Consider the following 21,020-nt stretch of genomic DNA (forward strand, 5'->3'; position numbering starts at 1 on the left):
GCAGAAGCAGCAGCAGCAGAAGCAGCAGCAGCATCCTCGGGGCCAGGATTACCCCCGCGGGGGGTATGCAGCACCATCTGGCAGCTGGCGGCGGTGGTGCAACAGGTGGCGGGCCCCAGGGCTGCGGGCGGTGCAGCCCCGCACCGCCACCTGCTGATAAGGCCGTGTTTTGGCCTGATAAGCCTCGCCACTATCAGTCCGTGGCCTGAACCCCCAGTGTGTGTCCGCCTCTGACAGCCGACGGCCGCGCCGCCTCCTGCAACACCTCGTCAAGCTCCCCGCCGTTGCACGCCCCCCGCACCGCACCAGCACTCCTCGCTGACACAGCTACTGCCCAGGATGGCGGCCAGGCCCCGCGCCTCGCCCCGCCCCTGGACCCAATTCGTGCTCCTGCCGCAGGGCTCGCCGCCGTGACCCCGGCGTCATGTGAACCCCGCCCCGAGTGTGCGCCTCGTTACTCTAGTGTTGCCTCGTCAGTGTGTGCCGCCGAGCAGTGCTATTCCTGACGCCCGTGCGAGGCGGCGTGGTGGTGGTGGTGGTGGTGCCCCGCGTGTCGTCACGGGGGCCGCGGGTCCATCGGGCGAGTGGTGGCGACACAGCCACCGCGATAGTACGATAAGTGGCCTGAACTGATTAGTGTCGCGGCCCAGAGACACTGGCGGCCCCGCCAGGCACCACGCATGAGGGACGCGCCCCCCGCGGCCTGCCTGGCCCAGGACAGATGAGGACTTATGTGCGGGGCGTCGCCCCTCGCCCCGCCTGGGGCGCCGCTGGAATACTCGGGCTGCTGCTCCTGGCGGCGGCGGCCACCACGCGTGCCGCCGCCATCCGGGGCCCGCTGACCCCGGCGGCCGTCGCCACGCAGGGCTCGGCGCACCCCGCCCCCCGCGCCGCCAACACTACGTCGCTGGACGTGTGCTCCATGAAGGTGGCGGAGGACGCGCCGCCCCGCCACGCTGACATGGACCCCCTGCACAAGTACCTGAGGACTGAGGGCGCGGCGACGCAGCGGGGGGCGCCACGACCCGCGGAGCCGGACTCCTTGACGATGTACTCGCTGCCGGAAGGCTGCGAGGACGTGAGCCGCTTGGGCCACAAGATGCTGCGCTGCTCGGGCGCGAGCATGACCACGCTGCCGGACCTGTCGCTGGAGCGCAACGTGGACTCGCTGGTGTTCATGGACACCGGCATCCAGGTGGTGAGCGACGTGAGCCGCCTGCCGCGCTCCGTGCAGGCCCTCACCTTCGCCCGCGGCCCGCTCGTCACCTTCAACGGCCACAAATTCTACCAGGTCAGCGGCCTCGAGACGCTCAGCCTCGAGAAAAACACGCTCAGCACCTGGAGCTTCGTCTCGGCCTTCTACTCCTCCGACTCCCCCAGGGACGCCTCCATCCGTGCCCTCTACCTCCCCTACAACCTCATCACCTACCCGGTGAGCGGGCGTGGCTCGCCGCCCCCTGTGCTGGCCTGCCATGCCATGACTGAGTCTTTCTCTTCCCCTGCCTCCCTCACCCCCTCTGATTCACCGTCACACCCCCGCACGCGTGGTCAAGGGTCAACGGCTGGCCCTGCTCTGTTCCCTCATATTAACTCTCCCAGCCTCGTCCAGCCCGTCACGGAACCCCTTCCTCAGCCTCTTTCAGTCCACACCCCTTCCCCACTCTCCCTTCCTCAGCGCCGCCTCCGTGGTGTACTGGTCAGCACGGCCACTGCATCCCTCCACTCTCCCTCTTTATCTCAGCCTCTTCCAGTCCACAGCATCCCTTACTCTCCCTCTTCTAGTTCATCTAACCCATCACAAGAGCGCCCACTCTTGAACAGGGCAGGTTACGTTAGGTTGGGTTAGATTAAGTTTAATCCGAGTCATTCAGGAGAATTTTGAGTGGAAATCACAATGAGAGTATTTTCCAGAACACCCCGTATAGTTAGTTTCGAAGCTACAGCCGAGTGTCTTTACTCGGGGAGCACCTACCTGCAGAGAGACTGGAAACATGCTCCCGGGCCCTATTCCTCTCCCACGCCCCCGCCCCTTACCCGCCCCCTTCCGTGTTTCAGCCCCAGCCGGCGGGTAACAACGAGACGGTGCTGCCGCTGCTGGAAACCCTCGTAATGAGCCACAACCCGATGGACAACCTGCCGGGTAGCCTCTTTCAGCCCCTCAGAACATCGCCTCTAAAGTACCTCTTCCTACGAAACTGCTCGCTCTCGCAGTTCTGTAAGTCAACCACTCGGCCTGTTAGTGTCTTGTTGTTTACAGTAAGTGGCGCGGCTATAGCGTATGTTCTCATAGACAGAGAAAGACAGCGAGGCACCGAAGCATGTGACAATATAGGCCAGTGACGTTAGAGTAGCTACGGGACCTATGTGGGGTGGGTGGGGGGCGGAGGGTGAGGCGCCTATGGGTGGGTTATGCTCCAAAGTTTCGTTCAAGTAAGTAAATCATCGGGGTTTTGCCGCAGAGTTTTACACCGGGTGGCATACCTTTCTTGTCGCTCTTCGGATAGTCAGGCAGTCAGTCAGTCACCATGCACCCAAATCAGTCAGTCAGCTAGTCAATCACCACCTAAATCGGCTAATCAGTCAGTCATTCAGTCAGTCACACATAAGTTAGTCAGTCAATCAAACAGCCAGTCAGTCAGTCATTCAGTCACATCCAAATTAGTCAGCCAAACAGTTCCTCACTGAGTCGGCGCCCCCTCAGACGGATCGCCCCTGGAGCCGGTGTCAGGGGTGGAGGTGCTGGACCTGAGCTACAACTCGGCGCTGTCCAACTCGGAGCTGCAGGAACTCCTCGCCCCGCTCACCAACGGCAGCCTCAAGGAGCTGTACCTCGCCAACAACAACTACGTCACCGTCCCCACCAAGGCCCTCGCTGCGGTACGTCCACGCGGGGAGAAGGGGGGAGGGGGGAGGTACTGGACATAGGGCCAGTTTCACAGTTCCCCATGATCGGTTAGTAAGCTCCCAAACCAATACCAGAGCCCTCGAAATTTCCTTGTATAGTGTCTGGTGTTTATATTTAAGTTAACAAATTTGATGAAACTATACTAGAAAAGTCTTGCGTATTTAGTGTGGCATCGAAGACCTCCCCATTTGGGATTGTATGGGATTCTAGAGTTTTGTTCGGGCTGTTACGAAGACACTGTGTTGGACTGCGAAATCGGCTCATAGCCACAGAATAAGAGAGTTTAGTTTACTTTCATTACACAGTTTTAGCTACGGTGAAAGACACAGCTCAAGGGCAATTAGGGGCAAAAAATATATATAAAGAGTTCTAGGTACTTCTTCGAGATCCTGACGCTACCTGGTCCACAAAAACACACAGCAGTCTCTCTAAAGGGGCTATTACACTGGGCAAATTTTCCGTGGATCTTCAGTCAAACCACGATGTTTACTAGCGTGGTTCTCATTTGTTTCTTGTTATTGCTGCTGATGATGATGGTGAGTAATACCGTCGTCCTTCGGTGAAATTTACCGTAGCTTTGGAAGATCGTGGACACGTCAGAAAACCACGGAAATATAAGAGCCACGCCAGCGGAAATCGTGGTTTGACTGAAGATTCACGGAAAATTTGCTCAGTGTAATAACCCCTTAACACTGTATAAGAGTGAGTAGATAGTGACTAATATAACGTGGATATGTACGGGTTACTATTTCAACCCTCCCGCCATTTGGAACTCTGAAAAAGGGGCAAGCCAACGAACAATCTATCAGACCCTCACACTAGTAATAGATTAGATTTCCTGCATAACTAAACAGCTACCACAGTACATTACACATCTCAACGCATTCATAGAGTTAGCGATAGGTGATTAGGTAGTTTGGGTATAGGTATGGGTCACTAATTACAAGTCGACGTTTACTTATCCGTAGGTAAGCAAGGGTCTGCAGATGCTGGATCTACACGGGTCAGCCTTCCAGTGCCTCGACAACAACTCCTTCCCCCTCCTGCCGCAGCTCAAGCACCTCAACCTTATGTACTCCCGCATCGCCGCTGTGAGTGTGAACTTTACCGTGTTCTTAGATGCTTTAGGCTCTCACGACAACCATTTTTCAAAGCCAGCTGTTTATGATTCAACCTTGATTTAAAAGTCGCTACAACTGCCTTCCTCTTCCTCCTGTATCTCCTCCTCTTGATCATTAGTAAATTTAAGAGTCTTCATTTATAAGTCACTACAACTATGTCTTCCTCCTCCTCCTCCTCCTCTTCCTCCTCCTCCTCCTCCGAAGATCCGCCCCCACACCTTCGAAGTCTTCCCAGTGCTTGAAGTGCTAAATTTGGACGGAAACTACCTCATGACCGTCCCTACCGAAGTGCTCCTGCCCACCCTCAAGGTCTGTCTGTCTGTCTGTCTGTCTGTCTTCCTTAACTCTTTTTTCACGTGGATCTGAAGGTCTACCTGTCTGTCTGTCTTTCTGTTGCTATCTTCCTTAACTCTTTTTTCATGTGAATCTGAAGGTCTGTCTGTCTGTCTGTCTGTTGCTATCTTCCTTAACTCTTTTTTCACGTGAATCTGAAGGTCTGTCTGTCTGTCTGTCTGTTGCTATCTTCCTTAACTCTTTTTTCACGTGGATCTGAAGGTCTGTCTGTCTGTCTGTCTGTCTGTCTTCCTTAACTCTTTTTTCACGTGAATCTGAAGGTCTATCTGTCTGTCTGTCTGTCTGTTGCTATCTTCCTTAACTCTTTTTTTACGTGAATCTGAAGGTCTGTCTGTCTGTCTGTCTGTTGCTATCTTCCTTAACTCTTTTTTCACGTGAATCTGAAGGTCTATCTGTCTGTCTGTCTGTCTGTTGCTATCTTCCTTAGCTCTTTTTTCACGTGAATCTGAAGGTCTGTCTGTCTGTCTGTTGCTATCTTCCTTAACTCTTTTTTCACGTGAATCTGAAGGTCTGTCTGTCTGTCTGTTGCTATCTTCCTTAACTCTTTTTTCACGTGAATCTGAAGGTCTATCTGTCTGTCTGTCTGTCTGTTGCTATCTTCCTTAACTCTTTTTTCACGTGAATCTGAAGGTCTGTCTGTCTGTCTGTTGCTATCTTCCTTAACTCTTTTTTCACGTGACTCTGAAGGTCTGTCTGTCTGTCTGTCTGTTACTATCTTCCTTAACTCTTTTTTCACGTGAATCTGAAGGTCTGTCTGTCTGTCTGTCTGTCTGTTGCTATCTTCCTTAACTCTTTTTTCACGTGAATCTGAAGGTATATCTGTCTGTCTGTCTGTCTGTCTGTTGCTATCTTCCTTAACTCTTTTTTCACGTGAATCTGAAGGTCTGTCTGTCTGTCTGTTACTATCTTCCTTAACTCTTTTTTTACGTGAATCTGAAGGTCTGTCTGTCTGTTGCTATCTTCCTTAACTCTTTTTTCACGTGAATCTGAAGGTATATCTGTCTGTCTGTCTGTCTGTCTGTCGCTATCTTCCTTAACTCTTTTTTCATGTGAATCTGAAGGTCTGGCTGTCTGTCTGTCTGTCTGTCTGTCTGTAATTATCTTCCTTAACTCTTTTTTCACGTGAATCTGAAGGCCTATCTATCTGTCTGTCTGTCTGTTGCTATCTTCCTTAACTCTTTTTTCACGTGAATCTGAAGGTCTGTCTGTCTGTTGCTATCTTCCTTAACTCTTTTTTCACGTGAATCTGAAGGTCTATCTGTCTGTCTGTCTGTCTGTTGCTATCTTCCTTAACTCTTTTTTCACGTGGATCTGAAGGTCTATCTATCTGTCTGTCTGTCTGTTGCTATCTTCCTTAACTCTTTTTTCACGTGAATCTGAAGGTCTATCTGTCTGTCTGTCTGTCTGTTGCTATCTTCCTTAACTCTTTTTTCACGTGAATCTGAAGGTATATCTGTCTGTCTGTCTGTCTGTCTGTTGCTATCTTCCTTAACTCTTTTTTCACGTGAATCTGAAGATCTATCTGTCTGTCTGTCTGTCTGTCTGTTACTATCTTCCTTAACCCTTTTTTCACGTGAATCTGAAGGTCTGTCTGTCTGTCTGTTGCTATCTTCCTTAACTCTGTTTTCACGTGGATCTTAAGGTCTGTCTGTCTATCTCTCTGTCTGTCTGTTGCTATTCTCCTTGGGTCTTTTCTCATGTGTTTTTAAAGGTCGGCCTATCTGTCTGTCTATCTGTCTGCCTGTTAATACTCTCCTTAACTTTTCCACGTGAACAAACAGGTGTATACTGAGACCCCGATACGTTTGAAAATACAGACATGAATCATCCCCGCCTGTGTCCGACCCTCACTCGCCCATGTCCAAACGCTCTGCACACTTTCTTCCTCTCTCCCTCTCCCGCCCCAGGTGCTGACCATGAGCGACAACCCGCGCAGCACCGGGGACGAGGATAACACCTTCAACTTCAGCATGGAGTATGTGGACTTCGAGCAAATGAGTCAGCTGAGTAATGTGACCTTCGAAGGGGTGAGTGAGCGAGTGTGAATATGTGAGGAAGGGATTGATTGATTGACTGACTGACTGACTGAACGGATGAAGGAAGAAAGGAAGGAAGGAAGGACTGAATGAGTGAGTGAGTGTGTGACTGACTGACTGACTGACTGACTGACTGACTGACTGACTGACTGACTGACTGACTGACTGACTGACTGACTGAGAGAGAGAGAGAGAGAGAGAGAGAGAGAGAGAGAGAGAGAGAGAGAGAGAGAGAGAGAGAGAGAGAGAGAGAGAGAGAGAGAGAGAGAGAGACACAAACAGACAGAGACCTTGAAATTAGTGATAAGAAATAAAAATACAAATGTGAAAACGAAAAAATAATGCAGACAACACACACACACACACACACACACACACACACACACACACACACACACACACACACACGGAGGTATAAATAGAAATAGATAAGAATAAATACAAGGATAAAAATAAAATGCCGTTGAATGCAAGATAAATGGATTACGAACTCCTCAATCTGCTATGATATTAAAGTGTGTGTGTGTGTGTGTGTGTGTGTGTCTGAAACATGCACCGTCAGTTATCTTCCCTATCCGACGCCTCGTTAAAAAGTTATTCACGAAAAACTATATAACACAGCCTCTGAGACTAGTTGTCGTGCTGTACTCTCCCTGGACACATCAACACCTGCCTCCTCCTTCATCCCCTCCCCCCAGGTGCCGCTGGACCATGTTGAAGTTACGTTCTTCAATGACCTCCACGGCCTGCTGGACCTGAGACTCACCTCGTGCAAGATAAGATACATCGAGCCCTTCAGCTTTGTGTGAGTTGTGGCGTAACGCCTCTCCCCCTCCCCCACCCCCACCCTGCTGCCCTCCCCGCCCTTAGCCTTATATTCGTGGCTCTAGTCCAGCACCAAGGCGCTGAGAGCCGTCAGCAACCCTCTTGAAATGTCTAATAGCTTTTATGAAGGTTCTTCTGTGTTGCTATACTAAGTTAGACCATGGTCTGCGGTGTGCATCTATTGGCTGCAGCGGCCTGGAAGCATAAAATTTCTCCACTCCATTCGCCCAGCACTGCTAGCCTCGTAACGCAGTGCACTCCACCCCGCCTTGCCGCTAGTTTACTCACAGTCAGCCAGAGCAGCTTTGTTGACGAGGACGCACAACGCCTTGGTTCAGTGTCTAGGGTCGGCCGCGCCGCGGGTTCATCAGCCATCATGTCATGTGCCTCCCGTTACAGGAACCTGACGCTGCTGCGGCGCCTGCAGCTCAACAACAACGAGCTGGAGGTGCTGCTCAATGACACCTTCGCCGGCCTGGTCTCCCTCACCCACCTGGACTTGTCCAGTAACAAACTGGTGTTCCGCACCAGCGTGGAGCCTCCCATCCCGCCCCGCTCGGCCGCCCCCCCCGGCCTGCCCCTGGCCGTCACCACCTGGCTCCAGGGCCGACGCGGGGAGCGCAGCGTCCACACGGCCACCGACAGGTCCCTGTCCACCACGTACCTGCCCCTCGCGGGCCTGGCGGCGCTGGAGTACCTGGACCTGGCCAACAACGGCATCCGCATCCTGACGGCCAACCAGTGGTGGGACCTGCGGCGGCTGGTCCAGTTGTCGCTGCGGAGCAACAACGTGCAGGAATGGTACTCGCCGGTGTTCAGCAACCTGAGCCTCCTGAGCGTGCTGGACCTGTCCTACAACTCCCTGAGCACGGTCACGGAGAACATGCTGCAGGACTTCTCGCTGGCCAGTCTGGAGTCCGTGAACCTGAACCACAACCCCTACCAGTGTGGCTGCTCCCTGCAGGCGCTGGCAGAGGGCATCAACACCTCCGTCTTCGTCGAGTTCTCCACCTACAGGTGCTCCTTGGAGGGCGCCGACCTGACCATCGACGAGTACATCACCAACGCCTCGTGCGAGCCGGAGCCACCGAAGGAGGACATGGAGCAGCCGCAGTCCGCCTCAAACAGGCTGGAGATCATCGTCTTCTCCGTCTCGATGCTGCTCTCCATCGTCACCACCGCCACGCTCTATCGCAAGCGATGGTGAGTCTCTCTCTCTCTCTCTCTCTCTCTCTCTCTCTCTCTCTCTCTCTCTCTCTCTCTCTCACACACACACACACACACACACACACACGGGCATGTAGTGGAGGCGTGGCCACGTGAAGCACCTGAGGCATGTGACAGCAGCCCTGTGTCCCCTCAGGTACCTGCGTTACCTCGTCTACAAGGTGAAGATGAAGGCGGACCAGTACAAGGAGGACACCGAGCACTACCTCTACGACATCTTCGTCTGCTACTCCCAGGCAGACCGGCAGTGGGTGTTCGAGCACCTGGTGGCCAGGCTGGAGGACGGGGGCAGGTATGTATTGCGCCAGGGGCATGGGATGCGAGGGACGCGGGGAGGGCATGTTACGAGGGGTGGAGTGACCACTGTGCACCCCCTGGGAGGGACCCTCAGACATTATAATGATGCATAAGGCTTTCACTACAGACATGACGAGCTTAGGAAAGTTTTCTAAGACAAAGGATAGTCTGGTGATATCCAAGCCCCAACAATACTCAAGTTGCTGGGTTCAGAAGTTTAAAAAAAAATATCCTTTAAGGCAAAGTTTGGATATGCTTGTCTTTTGACAGGAGAGATAAAACTCGCGGCTATGTTGTTGAATCAAGGCAGAATAGAAAACTTTTCTTGTTTATTTGCTAGTTTCCATAATTCCTGCATTCATGGCAAACCCATCTAAAAAGTATTGTCTTTGGACAGGGTAGGGTGCCCCCATATCTAGTCTGGCACGGGGCACAAAATAGGTCAATCTGACCCTGGAAATTAGGTTAGTTTAGGAGGGGTGTGGCGTGGCCGGTAGTGCAGGAGTGTGTGTGTGTTGCAGGTACCGCGTGTGTGTGCACGAGCGGGACTTCACGGTGGGGCAGGAGATCACCGAGAACATCATCACCGCCGTGGAGCGTTCCCGTAAGGTACGTCACGAGAAGCCCGTCCACTGTGCCCCATGACGCGCGCATACTGGTACTCTGCAGAGTGTGTGTGATGTGGTGAAGAACACTGAGTGACCCGCGTGTGTGTATGTTGCAGGTGGTGATGGTGCTGTCCCCGGCCTTCGTGGACAGCAGCTGGTGCATGTTCGAGCTACAGCTGGCCAGCCACAAGATCCTGGACGAGCGGCGGGACAAGCTGATCCTGGTGTTGCTCGAGGCCCTCCCGACCCAACGCCAGCCCAAAAAGCTCCGCTTCCTCCTCAGGAGCCGCACGTACCTGGCCTGGAACGACGACCCCGACGGCCAGCGGCTGTTCTGGGTGCGGCTGCAGCGGGCGGTGACGCGGCCCACGGCCAGCGAGGCTGTGGACGTCTCCACCCACATGTAGACGCGGCCCACACACCTGCTGCTGGCTTGCCAATACCTCCCGAGGCGAAGTTTGCAAGATTTTTTTTTATATTTCTCTTTCGACTAAATGTACACTGTTAGGGCAGACGCCCTCCCTGCCGAGGTGAGGCGCATCGATGGAGGAGTACGGGCCACAGTCCCTCATCTAGTCTCATTATTAGGTGTTTTGTTTTAATTCAAGGTGCAAACATATGAATCTCAGTAGTAAGAGCATCGGGCCATGAGCCCCACTGCGGGAGGGGCGAGTCAGGCCGCTCCAAGGCCTTGGGCCGCTCGACGCTCGACGCGGGCACAATACTCGACCACTGCGCCAGGACGCCCACCCACCCAACTACCTACCCCACGGATATATTACGAAAGTCTTGGCTATGATAGGGAGGGCAGCTTAGTACATGGGTTTTACGCTCCTCGTATGCCACCGAGAGGTGCATGTGGCCAGGCTGCGGGCGCCGCCACGTGTGTCAGCAGGGGCAAGGCCTCGAGGACTGACTCGAGAACAGAGCAGCCTTGAGCGGGAAGCGCGGCGTTGACCAGGGCAGGGACAGGCCCTGGGACTCCCTGGGCGGGGTGGCGTCCGGGTCTGCCCCATAGCTCCCTCCTGCCCCACGCGGCCCTAAAACTGCTGTGTATATTCTCCACATGATGACTGAGGTTTGACCGGTCGCCGCGGGGAGGACTGGGAGCTGCTGGCTGCTGGAGGACCTACGTACTAGTCTACAGGTCTCCCCTCCTGCCCGCGTCAGGCCCTAAAACTGCCGCGTATACTCACCAAGACTGAGGTTTGACCGGCCGCCGCGGGCAGGACTGCCAGCTGCTGGCTGCTGGAGGACCTATATAGTCAAACCATTTCAAATAGTCCGTTTGGGCGTTCGATTCCGCGAGTCCATTTCTCCCCTTTGCTCTGCCACACCGTTCCAACACCTATTTCCCTCTCATATATGTTAGCTATAGGTAACATATGAGAGGAAGGGGCAGGTGTTGGGAGTGTGTGCCAGAGCAGAGCAAAGGACCCGCGGAATTGAACGCCCAAACGGACTATTTGAAATGGTTTAACTAGACTCAACTGCTCTCCCCTCCTGCCCGCGTCAGGCCCTAAAACTGCTGCGTATACTGTATGTACTCACCATGACTGAGGTTTGACCGGCCGCCGCGGGCAGGAGCAGCAGCAGACGCCGCCACCCACCCCTCGCCTCTCCCCCTGGGCAGCGCCACGTCCCGGCCCCAGGGTACAAGACTCAGGCCGCAGGGGACGGGCTTCTCTACACCATTATCACGGGCATCACTCACTCGTGTTAGCGGAACCTCGGCTAGAAATCAAATATGGAGATTGATAATGAGCCATGCTTCGGACGGGGTGAAGCAGTCGGCTACCACACTAATTATGTCAATATCCATCTTTATATTTTTTTTCCGAGGAGGGGATTGATTTATCTTATTGCCGCTTCCTACTTATTTTCTTCCAGTTTAATAGTTTTCTTTGTTCATTGGAGTGTTTTCAGTCCTCACTTAACGCGGTAGCAGCGACGGGCCAAATTTGTGTTTTACCGTGTACCAGCGACGGGCCATATTTTCGCCGATATAAAACCCCCCCAAATAGATGATGCATAAACTGATCACAAATGCGTTGTTATATATTATGAAATGGTCTGCGTGAGTGATGATTTTTTTTTTTCTCATTTTTCTCGCTTTGAGGGGCTTTAAGAAACATGATCCCCGCACCTACTGGGTTAATAAACCTTAATATGCCACCAAAAACAGGAAGCGACATTCTAGTCAGTATCAACAGCCCAAGTTCACATATTTCACAAAACTTTCATAAGAGTGCCGGGCATGTCCAAGGGTAGTATTGTGACCCTGGTGGAGGTTTGACCCTTCATTTTTTTTTTTTTTATATACAACAAAGGAGACAGCTCAAGGGCACAAAAAAGGAATAAAAAATAAAAAAGCCCGCAACTTACTGCCCCTAAAAAGAATCCAGAGGTGGCCGAAAGAGAGGTCAATTTCGGAAGGAGAGGTGTCCAGATACCCTCCTCTTGAACCTAAAATGAACCTAAAAAACCAAATTAGAACCAAACTGATCTCCATTATGGCCTTTGGAAATAGCTGATACGAAGCAGAAGCGTCTCACAACGCCAACCGAACCCCCGAGCCGCCACCAGCCCGGACACGCCGATATTTTTTAATCATAAATGCCAGTTGGATATACCTTAGACATATCTCCTTGAACACATCCTGAAGAAAATAATACAGGAGAACCGAGAACCCTATTAGAACCTGCCCCCGCCTGCCTGCCTCCCACTGCCACGAACCCAACACGGACAGGGATGTTACCCAAGAATTCGAGCTTCAAGACGCTTTGGCCTTACCTGACAATACTTACATTACTCCCACTGTACCTTAGGTGTATTTAATTAAAGATTTATTTGGGCATTAGGTTTTATTTCCCCTTCACAAAACGTTCAGATTGCGCAGCACGTCAAATTGAATTACTTACTGCTAAGGGTGTGAGGTGTGATCAAGTTGGTTTGTCAAAGGTGCAACACAAAATCCTGATGTGGTCATTATACAAACCATTTCAATTAGTCCGTTTGAGCGTTTGATTTCGTGGGTCCTTTCCTCCCCACTGCTCTGCCACACAGTCCCAACACCTATCCCTTCCTCTCATATGTTTGCAGTAGCTAACATATGAGCAGGGACAGGTGTTGGGACTGTGTGGCAGAGCAGAGGGGAGGAGAGGACCCACTGAATCGAATGCCCAAACGGACTATTTGAAATGGTTTAACTATAGTGTTTTATTAGTTTGTCTGTGATAAATGTCATAATGATAATAATATAATATCCAATATGTGGTGTGTTATGTCTTCAGCGTCATAACTAAAAGCAAATAATAATAGTAATATAATAATAATAATAATAATAATAATAATAATAATAATAATAATAATAATAATAATAATAATAATAATAATAATAATTCACAAAAGATTAGTATAATGATAATAAACATGATTATACAGCAGAATGAAGTCTGTGCTAAGAACAAAATCATACATAACATACAAAACCAAGCACTATAGGCCTAGCACACCTTCATGTCCTCTTCCTCATCTCCACCTTTATGACAAAACAAAAAAAAAAGTTGTCACCCTTTCCTGACCTCCGTCCTCCGCTCACTCAAGTTCACCTCCCAGATCTCCCTTACCTCGAGAAAAAGGCTGCTGTCGTGTGCACGAAAAACACTGGCTAACAGTAATTTACACTGCACATGACAGAAGCCCTTTTTGTTGTTTTTACTGTCAGTTACACAATACATCAGGTCAAGTTGTAATGCAGCATAAATGACAGGAGTCTGTTATCATGTGCAATGCAATACATTAGGTCATAAGGAATTACAGTACACATATAAGCGTTCAATTGGTCATTCCATCCTGCACATTACAATACGCTAGGTTACAACAATGCTGGGCTCACATCAGAGGTTTTCTTGTATTTTTAATCATGAGCAGTACACTGTGCTGAACACACTGCAGTGAACATGAGAACAAGAAAATATTCACGAGCTGAAGTCAAGTCTTTCCCAGCGGGCGCGAGTGAGTGAGTGAGGGAATGAGGGGATCAGGGACAAAGTGCCTGCCAGCAACCACTGCACTTGAAGTTAATAATAAAAAAAAAAGACATGGATTTACAATACTTTCTCCTGCTTAGTAATAAACAATACACTTTTTATGAACTAACCTCAATGGGGTAATGATGAACAAGCAACAGTGGACTCTGATGGAAGGAAACCAAAAGAAACATGAGCCTTAGGTCACTTTGTTGACATGTGTGCTCTGCTCTGCCATGCCTCATTTGGGATCCAGTATTAACACACAGTAACCTGCTTGGCTGTGAATCTGTTGCTGCAATTCATCACTCCCCAGTCATCTGTGACAGTGCTCACTGGCATGAACAGACAAATCTACCATACACAGGTCATTAAATAACTCCTGCGCCAGGTAGCCAGGACCACACAGCGCCCCCATGGAGACAAGAGACCATTTCCTCTCACCAAGGAGCCACAGTGAGCTGGGAATGGACTCACACCTTCTCAGTTGAGGCACCAAACTCACCGAGGCTCCCACCACCCTAAACTAACATACACAAGTTCCTGTAAGCTTTTTATTTATTTTTTTTTTCTCCTTCAAATACCACTCATTTGTCGTGGGATGCAGGGCAGAGGACTGACCATTAATGCAGTAATAATAATAATAATATACAAACAGTAGTACCACAGAATATGGCACATCACTGTCCCTCGGCAAGGTGTCTTCCAGCAGCGATGACCACCAGCGGGGGCAGTGGTGGGGCTGTCCCCAGGAGACAGGCCCTGCCCCACCCACCACACACACTGGCTGTCCCTGGCAGGCCAGTGGGGGCACTGGCCTGGACAGCCAGTGTGTTAGGGGACAGGGCCAGGGTCTGTCCCTCAGGGACAGCCCCACCACTGCCCCCGCTGGTGGTCATCGCTGCTGGAAGACACCTTGCTGAGGGACAGTGATGTGCCATGTTCTGTGGCACTACTGTTTGTATATTATTATTACTTGAAAGATGGTTTGGTAAGGCTACAACTCAGTGAGTGGCTGAACTGCTGCCTCACCTAAGATGTAAAGTGGCTCTTTGCCAAAGGATTTTGGGTAATAATCCCAAAAAAGTGGCTCTTTGCCAAAGGGTTTTGGGTAATAATCCCAAAAAAGTGGCTCTTGGCCGAAGGGTTTTGGGTAATAATCCCAAAAAAGTGGCTCTTTGCCAAAGGATTTTGGGTAATAATCCCAAAAAAGTGGCTCTTGGCCGAAGGGTTTTGGGTAATAATCCCAAAAAAGTGGCTCATGGCCGAAGGGTTTTGGGTAATAATCCCAAAAAAGTGGCTCTTGGCCGAAGGGTTTTGGGTAATAATCCCAAAAAAGTGGCTCTTTGCCAAAGGATTTTGGGTAATAATCCCAAAAAAGTGGCTCATGGCCGAAGGGTTTTGGGTAATAATCCCAAAAAAGTGGCTCATGGCCGAAGGGAGGTGGGCGAAGGCCCCAAGAGAGGCTCGCCCGAGGAAGAGTGTGTTAGCCTATAAGAGGCTGCTTGCCATGGGAGGCCTGCAGCCTCCATTTAAGTAGTTCCTTGTCAGGGTTGAAAGCCGTTATCTTTCCACATCGAAGAATCGGTCTTCATATCCACTTCATGCGAAATAAAGTCCTCTTGAGTGTGTAGAGGTATGGGTGGACCTGCCTGCCTCTGGTTCAGGTGTGGGGCCCAGGGCCAGGAGGGAGGTGCCCCTCGTGGCTGGGCCCCACACCTGCACATGTGGAGTGAAGCAGTGGCGGTGCGTCAGCAGTGCATGCAGCAGGGGGAAGGGGCTCCCCGGTGCCCCTCTCCTCAGGCAGAGTAACCCAACACAACACAGCAGGGCTAGAGTCCATCTACTCCAGCAGGATCCCTCCCAGCACTGGCTGGACCCTCAGCCCAGGAAGTAAGGACGCTGCTGAGTGGCTGTTGGCGGGCGGGGAGTCTGGCGTCTCCGGCGCCCAACACAATAGCCTGGGTCCAGGAAATATTCATATTTATTTACTTAGCTCATCTGTTACATGCAACATGCAAATTTCATTAACATCGTTAGATGAAGTAAGAACTGTACAGTTGTACAGTTATACAGTCACTGCTTTATCCAATGTCAACAAAATTTCCCCATCTTGGGTAAGAGATGAGCTAAGTAAAGAAACAAACACTTTCAGAACCCAGACATCTGTTGTGCGACGGAGACGCCAAGACGCTCCGCCCGCCAACAGCGTCCTCACTTGCCCACCTGGCTAGGAGTCCAGCCACTGTTGGGAGGGGTCCAGCTGGAGTGGATGGACTACAGTCAGCAGTGCACACAGCCCCAGCCGGGCCTTGCCGGTCGTCCTGCGTTACTCCTGAGGGAACACCGGACAAGCATCAGTTTTCTGAGGTAATACAAGACTCTCTCAAGCTCTAGTAACCGCTTGGGGTGTTTCCCAAGTGGTGAGTGGTGGAGGAGTGACGGGCGTGGTGTGCGCCCATCACCACTTCCAGGCCAGGTGCTGCCTCATGTGCCAGGCAGGGGATAAGGAACAGGGGGGAGGCCTGTGGCACAAAGTGGTTCCTTTCATTTATTTCATGTTCTGCCCAGAGTGCCCTCCCAAGGAATGAGGCCGGCACACACCCCCATGGACAGGGTGAGCCCCGGCCACTGGAGTCCTGAGCCACCTGCCCCTGGCCTCTGTCCCCTCCAGACACAGGTGTGATGGATTACCCAGTGCCGAGGACACCACCACAACCGTCACTCCCCCCTCACCGATAAAACACCCCAAGCGGTTAATACGTGACCATCCAGAGCTGTCAGGAACATTTTACAATGTACAGTATGTCAATCTGGTAGCTTCCAGAGCTGTCAGGAACATTTTACAATGTACAGTATGTCAATCTGGTAGCTTCCAGTTGTCAGAATAATTTTCATAGTATTTCAATCAAAAGTTTAGAATTATGGTCAGTTACCACAGCAGGTAGCATGGGAGCTTAAAGCAAGAATAGAGCTCTGATATAAGTGAATCAGTCCTGCAGACAACATAAAAAGATGAGCTGAGTGACATCTGACAGGCCTCTCTTCAGTAAGGGAGGCAGCTCCAGAAAAAAACATGAAAAAAGTAATAGCTGAAAAAAAGGTTTAAATTCTGCTGAGAGATATCCTGACTATTATGAACACTGCTTTCTGATGCCGTGACGTTCTGGCAGTGAGCAGTGATTCTGCCAAGGTAGAGGAAGAGTCTGACCACCTTGCTGTAAGTTACCATGCTACCCACCACCATTACCTCCATCCTCCACCGCCCAGGCTGTTGTCTCGGAGGGCCAGACGCCGCCGACCCCCTGCCAAGGGGCCCAGTAGAGGCGCAGGACTGTCTTGTCACCGGACAGCTTCTGCAGCAGCAGGGACAGCTAGCCAGAAGTGGATACCAAGACCAGTGGGGCTCCCCGAGGGTGCGGAGGCCCTGCACTGTGTTGGCGGCGACCTACTTCACCAGCACATCCAGCTGGCTCATCAGGCGGGTGCGGCGTTGCTTGTCCTTCAGCAGGCTGAACACCTCCCCCAGCCGCCGCTGCAGGTCATCATTCTGCTGCTGCAGTCTTCTGCACTGCAGCCGCAGCCGCTGCACCTCCTCCTCTGGGGCCGGCTGGGGCGGTGCAGGGCCACTGCTGCGCTGCTGCACCATTCCTGTGTCTTTCGCTGTCCTGGCAACCTTTGGTTTGTGGCCGTCTTTCTGCCTCCCCCCCTCCTCCTCTTCCTCCAGCAGACGCTTGCCCTCACTAGGAACGTCTGCTGGCCCCGGCAGGGCCACTGGCCGGGGCAGCTGCTGGCGGCTCCCTGGCAATGAAGGGGCCTGCTTTGGGCCAGCAGCGGTTGGAGCAGTCGAGACCAGACCCGCCCCAGCTGAGGGAGGAAGCTTTGACCGTGGCGGCGGCGGCCGTTGTGGTGGCAGCTGGAGGGGGGCCACAGCTGCCACCATGGAGGAGCAGCGTGACAGGTCCCAGCACAGAGCCTTGGCTGCCCGGCCGTCACCACGCACACGCACTAATGTGCTGACGGGTTTATCCACGTTTCGCGGAGCCACCATCACGCCGGCTTTTTTTTTGCTCGGCGGGGGTTGCGGGGCAGGGACTGAGCCTTGATGCAGGAATACCCTGCACCAGAGATCAGTGCCTGGGGGCAGCCAACTGTGCTGCCTCACGCACCACTCACCCAATGACCTGTGCAGGGTCAGACAAGGACAATAAGTCACCCGCTCTCCCTCATGACCTGAGATAGATATTAATGGATGATAACCTGTAGAGGATCACCTAAACTGCACTCTTACACTTGGCATGTTTGGGGGTTGCGGAAAATCTAACTCTCTCTCTTATTTCCTGGAGTACGAGACCAAGAGCCTCTCCACCCCGCCCACCAAATCACACCTTGCCTGCCTGACATCCCCAAGTCCTCCCCCCACACACCCACAATGCCTTACACAGCAGTTCACTTACATGCCAAGCTTACCACAAGGATTTACAAAAATTAAACTAACCAAATCTAACATCTGGATATAAGTAGACCTGGAACTGTACACGGAGCCACTGACATGAGAGCCTGAAGTATAGGAGATTTGAAAGCGTTGCGGCAGAAGTCTGGGGTGGCAGTAATTAGGTTATTTTAGGTTTACTTAGGTTAGGTTAGTTTATAGCATTGTGTGCCTTCATATTATGGTCAAAGGGAGTACATTTTAGAAATTGGGGAGTCAGGGGGGCAGCAACAGCAGTCCAGGAGCAATAAAAATTGTTAGTTTAGCTTTGCCAAGGTGAGGTTAATTAATAGAAATGTGCACCTTCAAAATTAGGTTAGTTTAGGTTCGCCAAGGTTAGGTTAATTAATAGAAATGTGCACCTTCAAAATTAGGTTAGTTTAGGTTCGCCAAGGTTAGGTTAATTAATAGAAATGTGCACCTTCAAAATTAGGTTAGTTTAGCTTTGCCAAGGTTGGGTTATTAATTGAAATGTGCACCTTCAAAATTAGGTTAGTTTAGCTTTGCCAAGGTTGGGTTATTAATAGAAATGTGCACCTTCAAAATTACGTTAGTTTAGGTTCATCAAGGTTAGGTTAATTAATAGAAATGTGCACCTTCAAAATTACGTTAGTTTAGGTTCATCAAGGTGAGGTTAATTAATAGAAATGTGCACCTTCAAAATTACGTTAGTTTAGGTTCATCAAGGTTAGGTTAATTAATAGAAATGTGCACCTTCAAAATTACGTTAGTTTAGGTTCATCAAGGTTAGGTTAATTAATAGAAATGTGCACCTTCAAAATTACGTTAGTTTAGGTTCATCAAGGTTAGGTTAATTAATAGAAATGTGCACCTTCAAAATTACGTTAGTTTAGGTTCATCAAGGTTAGGTTAATTAATAGAAATGTGCACCTTCAAAATTACGTTAGTTTAGGTTCATCAAGGTTAGGTTAATTAATAGAAATGTGCACCTTCAAAAGTAGGTTAGTTTAGATTTGCCAAGAGTTACTTTAATTAATAGCAATGTGCATCTTCAAAATTAGTTTAGTATAGGTTCGCCAAGGTTAGGTTGATTAATAGCAATGTGCACCTTCATATTATGGTTAGAGGGAGTATATTTTAGGAACTGGGGAGTCGGGGGGCAGCAACAGCAGTCAAGAGCAGTAAAAAATAGGTTAGTTTAGATTTGGTTAAATAAAATTAGTTTTTAACCCTATATAGCTTCATGTTATAGTTAAAAGGTATGTATTTTAAGAATGGTAGAGTTGAGGGGGGGTGCGGCAGAAGTATGGGGCAGTATCAATTTAGTTAGTATACTTTTGCTTGGGGCTAGATTGATTTAAAACAATGTGTGCTATAGTATTATGATTAAAAGGCGTATATTTCAAGAATAGGAGGGTCGAGGGGGATGCGGAAGAAGTCTGGGGCAGCAAAAATTAGGTTAGATTAGTTTATACCAATGTGCGCCTTCATATTATGGTTAAAGAGAATATATTTGAGGAAAGGGAGAGTCGAGAGTGCAGCGGCAGAAGTCTGGGGCAGCAAAAAATTAGGTTGGTTTAGATTTACTTCATTTAGGTTAGTTTATAGCAATGTGCGCCTTCATGTTATGGTTAAAGAGAGTTTTAGGAATTAGCGAGTCAGGGGAATGTAGAGGCAGTCCAGGGCAGCAGTAGTTAGGTTAGTTTAGATATGGTTCGGTTTAGTTAGTTTATAGCAATGTGAACCTTCATATTATAGTTAGAGTGTTATAGGAATTAGCGAGTCGGGGGAAGGTAGCAGCAGTCGTTTAGTTTAGATTTGGTTAGGTTAGTTTTAGCAAAGTGAACCTTCATATTATGGTTGGTGTCTTAACTTCCTGTCTGTATCAATAATCTTCTACACTTCCCGTGGCACATATTTCTCATTAGTTCTGCCTTTGAACCTTCATATTATGGTTGGTGTTTTAGGAATTAGCAAGTCGGGGGAAGATAGCAGCAGTCCAGGGCAGCAGTAGTTAAGTTAGTTTAGATTTGGTTAGGTTAGTTTATAGCAAAGTGTGGCTTAAAACTATGCTAGAAGGGTGTGTATTTAATCTTTCCTCCTCTTCCTATTTTTCTTAACTTTCTCTATTTTCCTCATTCTCTTAACTTCCTGTCTGTATCTATCTTCTGACCTATTGTGAGAGATTTGTAGGCCTTACTTGTGGCAAACACGTATAAGACTTATTAGACAGCTACTTATGGTTCACTTATGACTATGGGGCTCAAAATAACTTCAGAATCAACCTTATTTCTGGCCTGTGGGAATTTTGAAGGCCTTGAGGTTAATAACTTGTAGCAAAAACCTGTAAAACTTGTATCAAAACGAACTTGTATTTAAGAACCACGTCTATATCTTTCTTTAAACAATAACGTCAGTACTAATCTATATTCCAGTATATGCGGAAAATTTTGTAGGCCCTACGATAACAACACTTGTGGCAAACACGCATAAGACTTAATAGACGGCTACTTATGGTTCACTTATGACTATGGGGCTAAAAATAACCTCAGAATCAACCTTATTTCTGGCCTGTGGAAATTTTGTAGGCCTTATGATAACACTTGTGGCAAACACGTATAAGACTTATTAGACGGCTACTTATGGTTCACATGACTATGGGGCTAAAAATAACCTCAGAACCAACCTAATTTCTGGCCTGTGGAAACCTTGTAGGCCTTACGATAACACTTTTGGTAAACACGTATAAGACTTATTAGACGGCTACTTATGGTTCACTTATGACTATAGGGGCTCAAAATAACCTCAGAACCAACCTAATTTCTGGCCTGTGGAAACCTTGTAGGCTTTACGATATCTTATGGCAAACACGTATGAAGCTTGTATCAAACGTAACTCATACCTAAAGTTTCGTAAGCCATCACAACACTTCAAACAGGTGAACAGGACAACACAAACCCCTCTTCCCTGCTACTTCTGGGGTTCTGGGGTTACAAGGCACTCACTGGGGTTAGCAGTCAGAACCGCAGGGGGTGTGACCTTCCACAGCACGAGCTAGAGAAGTAATGCATGAGGGAGGGAGTTGGTTCTCTACCCCTCCTTCAGTCCTTTTCCTGTACCAAACGTGTAGCAAGACCAAGAGTGCCAGATTGTCATATTCAAA

General features: G+C 49.8%; 3 protein-coding genes and 2 long non-coding RNA genes across 6 annotated transcripts in view; 3 read left to right on the forward strand and 2 right to left on the reverse strand.

The window, feature by feature from the left end:
• Positions 1-14,146, reverse strand: part of LOC126996857 (phosphatidylinositol 4,5-bisphosphate 5-phosphatase A-like) — a 52,589-nt gene extending 38,443 nt beyond the window's left edge. The window contains exon 1 of the mRNA XM_050857742.1: positions 10,925-14,146. The gene's annotated coding sequence lies outside the window, so the exon portion shown is untranslated. The remainder of the gene's footprint in view (positions 1-10,924) is intronic.
• Positions 193-14,020, forward strand: LOC126996861 (toll-like receptor 13). Its single transcript, XM_050857775.1, has 11 exons — positions 193-1,432; positions 2,056-2,215; positions 2,702-2,877; positions 3,874-3,996; positions 4,231-4,335; positions 6,288-6,407; positions 7,115-7,221; positions 7,641-8,444; positions 8,605-8,760; positions 9,287-9,374; positions 9,490-14,020. The coding sequence occupies exons 1-11, from the start codon at positions 722-724 to the stop codon at positions 9,778-9,780; spliced, it is 2,841 nt and encodes a 946-aa protein (XP_050713732.1). The 5' UTR covers positions 193-721; the 3' UTR covers positions 9,781-14,020.
• On the forward strand, positions 4,425-5,267 carry LOC126996863 (uncharacterized). Its single transcript, XR_007751646.1, has 4 exons — positions 4,425-4,463; positions 4,706-4,774; positions 4,832-4,888; positions 5,129-5,267. It is a non-coding gene; the product is annotated as an uncharacterized LOC126996863 (long non-coding RNA).
• Positions 14,147-14,603: 457 nt separating the features above from the next.
• LOC126996871 (uncharacterized) lies at positions 14,604-21,016 on the reverse strand. Of its 2 annotated transcripts, none has more exons than XM_050857784.1 (2): positions 20,863-21,016; positions 14,604-17,588 (listed from the first exon to the last, which is right to left on the reverse strand). In XM_050857784.1, the coding sequence occupies exon 2, from the start codon at positions 17,453-17,455 to the stop codon at positions 16,853-16,855; it is 603 nt and encodes a 200-aa protein (XP_050713741.1). In that variant the 5' UTR covers positions 17,456-17,588; positions 20,863-21,016; the 3' UTR covers positions 14,604-16,852. The 2 variants fall into 2 exon arrangements, with proteins under 2 accessions (XP_050713741.1, XP_050713742.1); XM_050857785.1 differs by having other exon boundaries at positions 20,760-20,910.
• LOC126996872 (uncharacterized) lies at positions 17,595-20,021 on the forward strand. Its single transcript, XR_007751696.1, has 3 exons — positions 17,595-18,470; positions 18,530-19,650; positions 19,846-20,021. It is a non-coding gene; the product is annotated as an uncharacterized LOC126996872 (long non-coding RNA).
• Positions 21,017-21,020: the final 4 nt, after the last annotated feature.

Source organism: Eriocheir sinensis, chromosome 11 (assembly GCF_024679095.1).
Source record: "Eriocheir sinensis breed Jianghai 21 chromosome 11, ASM2467909v1, whole genome shotgun sequence".
Classification (NCBI taxonomy): Eukaryota; Metazoa; Arthropoda; class Malacostraca; order Decapoda; family Varunidae; genus Eriocheir; species Eriocheir sinensis.

Bases quoted from the DNA above. Each gene is read 5' to 3' on its own strand.
- LOC126996861 (XM_050857775.1), top strand. From the start codon at position 722: ATGAGGACTTATGTGCGGGGCGTCGCCCCTCGCCCCGCCTGGGGCGCC. The intron at 1,433-2,055 runs GTGAGCGGGCGT...TCCGTGTTTCAG, and splicing joins ACAACCTCATCACCTACCCG to CCCCAGCCGGCGGGTAACAA. The intron at 6,408-7,114 runs GTGAGTGAGCGA...CCCTCCCCCCAG, and splicing joins GTAATGTGACCTTCGAAGGG to GTGCCGCTGGACCATGTTGA.
- LOC126996871 (XM_050857784.1), bottom strand. From the start codon at position 17,455: ATGGTGGCTCCGCGAAACGTGGATAAACCCGTCAGCACATTAGTGCGT.